Consider the following 12,020-nt stretch of genomic DNA (forward strand, 5'->3'; position numbering starts at 1 on the left):
GTACCTGTCACTACCTATTGCTATCATAGGGGATATTTACATTCCCCGAGATAACAATAAAAATGATTAAAAAAAAAAATATGAAAGGAACAGTTTAAAAGTAAGATTAAAAAAGCAAAAAAATAATAAAGAAAAAAAAAAAAAAAAAAAAAAACACCCCTGTCGCCCCCTGCTCTCGCGCTAAGGCGAACGCAAGCGGCGGTCTGTCGTCAAACATAAACAGCAATTGCACCATGCATGTGAGGTATCACCGCGAAGGCCAGATCGAGTGCAGTAATTTTTCCAGTAGACCTCCTCTGTAAATCTAAAGTGGTAACCTGTAAAGGCTTTTGAAGGCTTTTAAACATGTATTTATTTTGTTGCCACTGCACGTTTGTGCGCAATTTTAAAGCATGTCATGTTTGGTATCCATGTACTCGGCCTAAGATCATCTTTTTTATTTCATCAAACATTTGGGCAATATAGCGTGTTTTAGTGCATTAAAATTAAAAAAAGTGTGTTTTTTCCCCAAAAAATGCGTTTGAAAAATCGCTGCGCAATTACTGTGTGAAAAAAAAAAATGAAACACCCACCATTTTAATCTGTAGGGCATTTGCTTTAAAAAAATATATAATGTTTGGGGGTTCAAAGTAATTTTTTTGCAAAAAAAAAAAAACTTTTTCATGTAAACAATAAGTGTCAGAAAGGGCTTTGTCTTCAAGTGGTTAGAAGAGTGGGTGATGTGTGACATAAGCTTCTAAATGTTGTGCATAAAATGCCAGGACAGTTCAAAACCCCCCCAAATGACCCCATTTTGGAAAGTAGACACCCCAAGCTATTTGCTGAGAGGCATGTCGAGTCCATGGAATATTTTATATTGCGACACAAGTTGCGGGAAAGAGACAAATTTTTTTTTTTTTTTTTTTTTTTGCACAAAGTTGTCACTAAATGATATATTGCTCAAACATGCCATGGAAATATGTGAAATTACACCCCAAAATACATTCTGCTGCTTCTCCTGAGTACGGGGATACCACATGTGTGAGACTTTTTGGGAGCCTAGCCGCGTACGGGACCCCAAAAACCAAGCACCGCCTTCAGGCTTTCTAAGGGCGTGAATTTTTGATTTCACTCTTCACTGCCTATCACAGTTTCGGAGGCCATGGAATGCCCAGGTGGCACAAAACCCCCCCAAATGACCCCATTTTGGAAAGTAGACACCCCAAGCTATTTGCTGAGAGGTATAGTGAGTATTTTGCAGACCTCACTTTTTGTCACAAAGTTTTGAAAATTGAAAAAAGAAAAAAAAAAATGTTTTTTCTTGTCTTTCTTCATTTTCAAAAACAAATGAGAGCTGCAAAATACTCATCATGCCTTTCAGCAAATAGCTTGGGGTGTCTACTTTCCAAAATGGGGTCATTTGGGGGGGTTTTGTGCCACCTGGGCATTCCATGGCCTCCGAAACTGTGATAGGCAGTAAAGAGTGAAATCAAAAATTTTCACCCTTAGAAATCCTGAAGGCAGTGATTGGTTTTCGGGGTCCAGTACGCGGCTAGGCTCCCAAAAAGTCCCACACATGTGGTATCCCCGTACTCAGGAGAAGCAGCTAAATGTATTTTGGGGTGCAATTCCACATATGCCCATGGCCTGTGTGAGCAATATATCATTTAGTGACAACTTTATGAAAAAAAAAAAAAAAAAAAAAAAAAGTGTCACTTTCCCGCAACTTGTGTCAAAATATAAAATATTCCATGGACTCAATATGCCTCTCAGCAAATAGCTTGGGGTGTCTACTTTCCAAAATGGGGTCATTTTGGGGGGTTTTGTGCCACCTGGGCATTCCATGGCCTCCGAAACTGTGATAGGCAGTGAAGAGTGAAAGCAAAAATTTACACCCTTAGAAATCCTGAAGGCGGTGATTGGTTTTCGGGGCCCCGTACGCGGCTAGGCTCCCAAAAAGTCCCACACATGTGGTATCCCCATACTCAGGAGAAGCAGCTAAATGTATTTTGGGGTGCAATTCCACATAGGCCCATGGCCTGTGTGAGCAATATATCATTTAGTGACGACTTTTTGTAAATATTTTTTTTTTTTTTTTTTTTTGTCATTTTTCAATCACTTGGGACAAAAAAAATAAATATTCAATGGGTTCAACATGCCTCTCAGCAATTTCCTTGGGGTGTCTACTTTCCAAAATGGGGTCATTTGGGGGGGTTTTGTACTGCCCTGCCATTTTAGCACCTCAAGAAATGACATAGGCAGTCATAAACTAAAAGCTGTGTAAATTCCAGAAAATGTACCCTAGTTTGTAGACGCTATAACTTTTGCGCAAACCAATAAATATACGCTTATTGACATTTTTTTTACCAAAGACATGTGGCCGAATACATTTTGGCCTAAATGTATGACTAAAATTGAGTTTATTGGATTTTTTTTATAACAAAAAGTAGAAAATATCATTTTTTTTCAAAATTTTCGGTCTTTTTCCGTTTATAGCGCAAAAAATAAAAACCGCAGAGGTGATCAAATACCATCAAAAGAAAGCTCTATTTGTGGGAAGAAAAGGACGCAAATTTCGTTTGGGTACAGCATTGCATGACCGCGCAATTAGCAGTTAAAGCGACGCAGTGCCAAATTGGAAAAAGACCTCTGGTCCTTAGGCAGCATAATGGTCCGGGGCTCAAGTGGTTAAAGGGGGCAATACACAGTATTAAGAACTGGGGTATGTAAACTTTTGATCAGGGTCATTTGGGTAGTTTCTTCTGTCATTATCATTTAAAAAGCGTAAATACAGTTGATTGATAATATATGGCTTCAGCCAAAAACTAACCGTGAGTGAAAGAAAAGTTTTTGTGTTATCATTCATATTCTCTGAAAAATAGCCAAGAAATCATAAATTCTGCCAGGGTATGTAAACATATGAGCACAACTGTATAGAAGAATTACAACATAGAATTTTTCCTTGCACATGACTGTGTTATTGAAGGAAATAGAGCTTTATTAGCTAAATCAGCTGTTCTACACCCTTATTAACCATATTCCCACATATGCATTTTCTCCCAATGCGTTTTTCATTGAAATCCATGGAAACACATGGAGCAGGTTTATACTGCACTATAATGCATTTTAACCCATGTTGACGTTCATTTTGTATTTAGTGTTTCAGGTTGTAATTCGTTGATGTAAGCCTTAAAACATGACTTGATATGCATTTTGACTGAGGTGTTTTCATCGATTTCAATGGTAATGTTAATCCAGCCAAAGGCTAACTTTGCACAATTGCTTGTTACCACTACTACGTGTGACAATGCACCTTATGCACGTTGGTATATTCTTATTCCTGGTGAATGGTACTCCAGTGCACCTCCACAACCCACCCAAATGCAGTGCAAGGCAACACATGGTAATGCACCGTGTATTGTTGTATATGAAATAGATTTAGGTCAGGGATGTCAAACTCAATTTCATTGTGGGCCGCATCAACATTATGATTGTCCTCAAAAGGGCAGGTTGTATCTGTAAGATTAGATGTCCAGCGCATCCCCTCCCCTTACATTAGATGTCAAGAGCCACCCCACCATCAGAAGTTGAATCCCCTACTCTCCCTAACATCACAGTGCACCCCCCTTTCCTTATGCTTCTGCTGGGAAGAAGCTGGATGCATTGCCTGAAAGCAGACAGTAGGGGTCTGGAGGAGGACCAGAGGAGGGCTGGAGCTCTCCTGCAGCTGCAGGAGAGGTGTGAGGGCCACATGAAATGGCCTGGAGGGCCGGATTTGGCCCGTGGGCCTTGTGTTTGACACCTGTGATTTATGATTTACAACAATGAAAAATTTTGAGTGAACTATTTTTTCTTCATGACAAGCATTCTACTACTTACCGTATCCACACCTCCAGCCATCAGCTCTGTAATGCTGGCCTTAATGTCCTCCAAGGGTAGCTGATGCTGGAGAAGCAGACTAGAAAGAACTCCAGAATAAGTATTATCTGACCGCTGCCTTAGTGAACTGTATATTCCCTGTATACAGAGATCAGCTGTAGAGAGAGAGAGAAACAGATGTGCAAGTTTATTTACATCATTTTCACTGTACTTGCTTACTGCTTTCTACCGTTAATATGTACAGAATTAGGTCTTATTCACAATGTTTTGACATTGTGTGCTTTCAGCTCAGTAATTTTCGACTTGTGTTGAAGGACTCTTGCTAGGTCAGAAGCACCTCTCCAGGTTTAAAAAGTGTCAGGAAGGTGTGTAGATCAGTGCGTCAACATTTTTTTCAGTTGTAAATGTTACTTATCAATAGGAATCCTAAGCCTGGGACGATGCAGACAACCACCTTGATGAAATTAACTTCACATCAGAAGCTCCCCTTGAAAACAGAGGTCACCCCTTCACATCAGAGTCCCCATTTAATGTCAGAAGCCACCATCATATTAGAGGTCCCCCTTCACATTAGGGACCCCCCCCATCACATCAGAGTCTCCTCATCACATCACAGTCCCCCACCACCACAGAGTTCAGTCATCCATCTCTGATCCAGTGCGAACTAGGTCACCCGCTTGCAGCACCCCGGAGGAGCCCAAATGGCACCCCAGGGTGCCACAGCACCCTGGTTAAGAAACACTGGTCTAGCCTCTAAGCTGTGGTCAGGATTTTTTTTTAGGCATAGGCACTAACTGGCTGTCTATGCATGAGCAGCCAATTCAATATCTTAGTTTTCACCCCTGGACAAGGCTTAAACCCTGAAGTATCAGATAAATAGCCTAAGGAAGCTGAATCTGAAAAGAGGTATGAATTCGAGGCAGGAGTGGTGAGGCATGTTGCTGGTGGAGGTACAATAATAAAAAAAATTCAATATAGTGCGATAGGTTCAGCGTGGGCTGGGACAACTTACATTGATGGAAAGTAAGGTGCAGTGAACTAAAAGTTCCCTTGGTGTCTTCCCCAGCTGGGAATCCTTTTGAGAACCATGATAAGCATAATTTGTCTTACTTTATGTAAGTTGCTAATGATCTTCCTTTACTAAATGTTTACACACCCACTACACTTAGTCTGGGCACTTTGCTCTTTTTGTCCAGTGGAGGTACAAAAGTTTGTGACCTGTAGATCCATTTTAAGAACAGAACTATTTTTTTTCTTCTGCTTTGAGCTACTACTTACTCATATGCATATATCAGAAAATATATACTCTAAATATCTATAACCCTGTAAAATCGAATAGGGAATTTGCAAAAAAAGATTATAGTGGCTGAATACAGAAGATGGATCACTGGAGATACATGTTACGTTGACCTATACAATAATAGCTCTCCTCCCTCCACAGTGATGAGCTCATCTCTCTGTCACCTTGTTTTCTCCTCATATCAGCAGGTTTGTCATATGAACAGGATATAGGAAAAATGCTGCGCTACCCAGTGAGACAGACTGGAAAACTACAGCAGCTAGCACACAAACAAACCAAGTCAACTCAAAGTGAAAATAATACAGTGCAGTGCTGCACTGCATTATTTTCAGGTTTGTCATATGAACTGATTGACTTTCTGTGCTTCCTTTCATGCTCCAGCTCTACTGTACAAGGACTGCATAAGATTAATACAAGGGCAAACTCAGGTATGTACATTGCTTATATTGAAAGCCTAAGTGCGGTACAATAAAAATAGAAAAATCAGCACAAGGGACATAACACAGTCAGTAGGATATGTCCTTTGTGCTGATTCTGCTCCTTTTAGTTGAAAGAGAGCCTGACTATACCCGCCCTTTTTTCCCTTATCTGCTTCATTCAGAGAAACCGTACTACAGCTTCTATGAATGAAACAGGATCTATAAATGGAGGACAGGTGGATGATTGGTAGGTCTGCCACCTCTATTCATACACACAATACGAAAATCGGATGGAAAAATTCGTATGACAAGCTGTCTGCGGATTTTCAGATCGTTAGTACGGTGCTTTTGACATCTGATTTCGCCTTTTCGTCAGACAAAAGCTGGATGTGCAGACTATAACATTTTTGTCGGATGTCAACTCAACATCCGATTTTCGTTTCATTAGTACGGTTTTCATATGAAAGGAATTGTAAGAGCAAGACTACGCATGCGCAGAAACGAAAGAATACAGCCAAAACATTACGTCACTTGTATTCCGCCGTACAAAAATGTTCGTATTGTGAGTAACCTCTTCACTTTCGACATGAGACTAGCATGCCACAAAAAACAGACGTTTGGTTGTCCGAAAATCTGATCGTGTGTACAAGGCTTTAGTTATATCCTTTGTGCTGATTTTTATGTTGTTTTGGCTTGCACTCTAAAGATGTATTAATTATTGGACTGCAATAATCTGTATCCTTTATCTTTGCCTGGAGTTCAGCTATAATCACGTATTTTACCTTTTTGACTACACTGAAGCAGGGTGGTCTTAAGGGGGTATTGTAGCGTTTGTTTTAGTATGTGCATACATAGGCCATTTACCCAGTAGAAAAGATCATTTTAAGAAAAATTAAGCAATCAGTATTCACCTAGATGTAATCAATTATCCCCTTATTTTGTCTGATATTTCTTAGGATTGTCAGGTTCATAAATATGGTATTTACCTGATTGGGATATTTCAGGAAAATACTGTATTATGGCCACTAGATGGAGCACATAATAAGAAATAAGTATATATTACAAAATACAGGGAAAATTAGCAAAATTTGTCCAGCATGTTTTTTTTATAAACAGACCCCTTCACAAAAGCAAGGATACAACTGACTGGATTATTTAAAGTAGGCTGTACAATTGGTTCAGTTAATTTATAAAGTCAGTTAAGACAACCTGATCTCGGCTGACATGATCAGTTTTAGGATGTCAAGCTATCTGAACACTGAACATGAGGGGGTGCTAGGGTTGCCACCTGTTTAGGATTCACCCAGACAGTTCGGGTTTTAGAATCATGTGTCCAGGTTTCAGACCGCCTGAAACCCGGACACATTATTCAGACTGGACTATGGCTTCCCAGCAGGTTTGCTGGCTGCAGTTGTCTAAGCCAAGAGTGTCTGTTACACTCCCTTTCACACTGCCCAAAGCTAACACTAACAATTCCCCCACCCCCTTCCCCCCACACTGATGGGAGAGGAGAGAGGGCTCGATCTGCTACTCTTCCTCCCACCCCTACCCCTCAGTGTCTGCCCACACTCCAATCCCCGGCGCTGTGCCTCAGAAAATGAAAGTGGGGGTGGGAAATATGAAGCCCAGCAGTCACAGATAGATCTGGATGAGAGATGCTGACTGACAAGGGGTGAGTGAGCTCACCATCCATCCCTGCCTGTGACTGAAGTCTTCCCCCTCCCCCTTCTCTCTCATTTCACAGCAGCCCTTACATCAGATCAGAGTTCCCTTTTACATCAGAGTCTTCTCTGTACATCAGAGTTCTCAGTGTTTCCCCTTACATCAGGGTTCCCAAAGCATCCCTTATGTCAGAGTCCCCAGAGTTCTCCCTTACGTCAGAGTCTGCAGAGTCCTCCCTTACAGTGTAAGGGAATTCTGCGAGTTCAGACATAAAGGGGGAACTCTGCGGATTCAGATGTAAAGGGGCTCTCTTGTCATTAACTTTACAGTTGCAATAAAAAGTATGTGAACCCTTTTGGAATGATATGGATTTCTGCACAAATTGGTCATAAAATGTGATCTGATCTTCATCTAAGTCACAACAATAGACAATCACAGTCTGCTTAAACTAATAACACACAAAGAATTAAATGTTACCATGTTTTTATTGAACACACCATGTAAACATTCACAGTGCAGGTTGAAAAAGTATGTGAACCCCTAGACTAATGATATCTCCAAGAGCTAATTGGAGTGAGGTGTCAGCCAACTGGAGTCCAATCAATGAGATGAGATTGGAGGTGTTGGTTACAGCTGCCCTGCCCTATAAAAAACACACATCAATTCTGGGTTTGCTTTTCACAAGAAGCATTGCCTGATGTGAATGATGCCTCGCACAAAAGAGCACTCAGAAGACCTACGATTAAGAATTGTTGACTTGCATAAAGCTGGAAAGGGTTATAGAAGTTTCTCCAAAAGCTTTGCTGTTCATCAGTCCACGGTAAGACAAATTGTCTATAAATGGAGAAAGTTCAGCACTGCTGCTACTTTCCCTAGGAGTGGGCGTCCTGTAAAGATGACTGCAAGAGCACAGCGCAGACTGCTCAATGAGGGGAAGAAGAATCCTAGAGTGTCAGCTAAAGACTTACAAAAGTCTCTGGAATATGCTAACATCCCTGTTAACGAATCTACGATACGTAAAACACTGAACAAGAATGGATTTCATGGGAGGATACCACAGAGGAAGCCACTGCTGTCCAAAAAAACATTGCTGAATGTTTACAGTTTGCACAAGAGCACCTGGATGTTCCACAGCAGTACTGGCAAAATATTCTGTGGACAGATGAAACCAAAGTTGAGTTGTTTGGAAGAAACACACAACACTATGTGTGGAGAAAAAGAAGCACAGCACAGCACACCAACACCAAAACCTCATCCCAACTGTGAAGTATGGTGGTGGGGGCATCATGGTTTGGGGCTGCTTTGATGTGTCAGGGCCTGGACGGATTGCTATCATCGAAGGAAAAATTCATTCCCACGTTTATCAAGACATTTTGGAGGAGAACTTAAGGCCATCTGTCCTCCAGCTGAAGCTCAACAGAAGATGGGTGTTGCAACAGGACAACGACCCAAAGCATAGAAGTAAATCAACAACAGAATGGCTTAAACAGAAGAAAATACGCCTTCTGGAGTGGCCCAGTCAGAGTCCTGACCTCAACCTGATTGAGATGCTGTGGATGACCTCAAGAAAGCGATTCACACCAGACATCCCAAGAATATTGCTGAACTGAAACAGTTCTGTAAAGAGGAATGGTCAAGAATTACTCCTGACCGTTGTGCACGTCTGATCTGCAACTACAGGAAACGTTTGGTTGAAGTTATTGCTGCCAAATGAGGTTCAACCAGTTATTAAATCCAAAGGTTCACATACTTTTTCCACCTGCACTGTAAATGTTTACATGGTGTGTTCAATAAAAACATGGTAACATTTAATTCTTTGTGTGTTATTAGTTTAAGCAGACTGTGATTGTCTACTGTGACTTAGATGAAGATCAGATCACATTTTATGACCAATTTGTGCAGAAATCCATATCATTCCAAAAGGGTTCACATACTTTTTATTGCAACTGTATATGATTAAATGAAATGTTATTTAATTGGAAAATAAATGTATAGTTTATACTATTTAAAAAATTGCTGTGTGCCTCTAAAGTGTTTGGGTTTGACTTGAAGAAAAGGTGGCAGCCCTAGGGGGTGCTAGGAGTCTACTTTAGATGAAAAGCCCCAGGCTGCTGTCTAAAGTGGCCCTCTCATGACATGCTACTCTTTGTGCAGTGGTTAGATCATTTATGCATGCAACACGTGAACATTTGATCACTGAAAAACACTCTTCTGCCACTACTGTACACTTACCATGGTTGAAGATGGCATCCCAGGACTTAACATGGTTCTTCCATACGGATAGATTCATGAGTCTGAATACGCGGGGAGGGATGTATAGCATGGGGCTGGTCGTGTCAAACATTAGATTTATTGAGTCTATGAACTCCTGAGATTCGGGGTTTATATAATCCTGCAGAAGACCAAGCCGCTGTCCATACAGGACATTGCAAACAGCTGTGAGAAGATCCGAATGATAAATTAGAACATTTATACACATTATAGTTATGGGACAATCGTATATTATAAGAACATCTCATGATGTAAGCACACAATAGCATATACACTTCTAAGTTCTGCTCTGTCCAGGAGAATGACAAGAACCCAATAGAAAACACTTTGATGTTGGTTTGCTGTATAACCTACCTGCCATCATTGACTGTTCTGTTTCCTGAACTGAAGTGAACTCTAGATAACTGCATAGTGATAATGGCATTTGGAGCCAGCACAGACGCCACCAATTCATTTTGTTCTCTGGTCACCGAATAGATCTGAACAGCGGAATTAGCAGAAAATGTAAGATGCTCAGAGCAGGAACTCTACTGTGCACCAACCATACTGCACAGCTTTCATTGCTAGCTTGTATTAACCACTTGCCCTCCAGAAGATTTACCCCCTTTCATGACCAGGCCTTTTTTTGCTTTTTTGGCAATTCGTTAATTTAACTGATAATTGCGCGGTCATGCAACGCTGTACAATAAGCATATCCAAAGTCCAGCTCGTGGACCAATCACGGCCCAGCGTTCTGGTTTTGAATGGCCCGCCTGGTAATTTGGACATATATATATCTTTTGTGGCCCCCAACCATCTCCCAGCGCCAGGGCCACAACAGATATATATGCTTGCTGCCTTGGAGGGGACAGAGGTGGGACGAGTGCCGTACATACAGGAGTATTTCCTGTTTACTCAGCAGCCTCTGTAATAGGAAGACCCATCTCCGGCGCTGCCATTGGACGACTGTTCTGTCCATCATAGGAGGCGGGAGTTTCTATTAAAGAGGCCGTCGAGAAAACAGGAGTTTTTCCACCAATGTAATCTTTTGGCGCTCGTCCCCCCCCCCCCTGTCCCTTCCAAGGTTGCAGATGGATGGACATCAATCAGGCTGCACCGATGGTGAGTCTGCATTCATGGCAATGATGGGTGCTGCATTCCTTGCAATGGTGGGTGCTGCATTCCTGGCGATGGTGGGTGCTGCATTCATGATATTGGTGGGTGCTGCATTCATGGCATTGGTGGGTGCTGCATTCCTGGCATTGGTGGGTGCTGCATTCCTGGCAATGTTGGGGCTGCATTCATGGCACTTGTGAGGCTGCAGATGGGCACTGACCCTTATTTTGCTTCACAGTTCTTTATTTAAAATGTAAGTTTTTTTCCTGAAACTTCCCTCTTAAAGTGAAGGTGCGTGTTATACGCCAATAAATACAGTATATCCAAATATATCCAAATAACACGCCTGAGCTCATCTCTTTACTCACACACAGCCAGTGTATTAGTGCATACATATTTTTGGTAAAAAAAATCCCAATAAACTATGATTGGTTTACGTGAATGTTATAGCGTCTACAAATTATGATACATATATCGGAATTCTTTCATAGTAGTAATGGTGGCGATCAGCAACTTATAGAGGGATTGTGATAGTATGGCGGCCAGTCTGACACCAACTTTGTGGTAACCAGTGACACTAACACAGTGATCAGTGCTACAAATATGCACTGCCACTGTACCAATGACACTGGGCTGGGAAGGTGTTAATATCTAGGGTTATCAAAGGGTTAAATGTTTGCCTAACAGTGCTTGGTGTGTTTACTGTGAGGTGCTTTTACTAAGAGATGTACCAGTTTTTATTCTTTGCTGTGCAGGGAAACAGAAACTTGCACATTCCCACTAACAGGACAGAGCTCTGTACTGTTTACATTGACAGAGTTCTGTCCTGTCTTTCTCCTCACTGATCAGTGGGTGCCGGCAGTCATCCATTGGCTGGCACCTTCTGATCGGCTTGTGCTGTGATTAATCAGCCATTGGCATGCGTGCCCCCTAACCAGAAGTGCTGGATCACATATTTACATACTTGCCCAATGCCCCTGAATGCTGGAAATCCTCTGGTGATCTTCACTTGCTTCCAGATCCGTGCATTCTGAACACAGGAGGTCTGCTGCCCTTTCGTGAATGCTTTGCATTTTGTAAATGAATGCAAAGCATTCTTGGGTTAAACAATATGGAGGGCGTGACGATGCTGCCTCGCCACTACACCTTATCCAATCAGAGATCATATTAACCACTTGACCTCAGGAAGATTTACCCCCCTTCATGACCAGGCCATTTTTTGCATTACGGCACTGCGTAACTTTAACTGAAAATGCGCGGTCGTGCGACACTGTACCCAAATAAAATGTATGTCCTTTTTTTCCCCAAAAATAGAGCTTTTTGGTGGTATTTGATCACCTCTGCTTTTTTTTTTTGTTCTTTGCGCTATAAACAAAAAAAACTGACAATTTTGAAAAAAATATATATATATTTTT

General features: G+C 41.5%; 1 protein-coding gene across 1 annotated transcript in view; it reads right to left on the bottom strand.

Moving 5' to 3' along the window:
* Window positions 1-12,020, bottom strand: part of CYP11A1 (cytochrome P450 family 11 subfamily A member 1) — a 126,363-nt gene that overhangs the window by 39,967 nt on the left and 74,376 nt on the right. Inside the window, exons 5-6 of the mRNA XM_073619074.1 lie at window positions 9,472-9,675; window positions 3,859-4,013 (exon numbers count right to left, since the gene is read on the bottom strand). Coding sequence (XP_073475175.1) covers window positions 3,859-4,013; window positions 9,472-9,675 — 359 coding nt within the window. The remainder of the gene's footprint in view (window positions 1-3,858; window positions 4,014-9,471; window positions 9,676-12,020) is intronic.

Source organism: Aquarana catesbeiana, linkage group LG03 (assembly GCF_042186555.1).
Source record: "Aquarana catesbeiana isolate 2022-GZ linkage group LG03, ASM4218655v1, whole genome shotgun sequence".
Taxonomy (NCBI): Eukaryota; Metazoa; Chordata; class Amphibia; order Anura; family Ranidae; genus Aquarana; species Aquarana catesbeiana.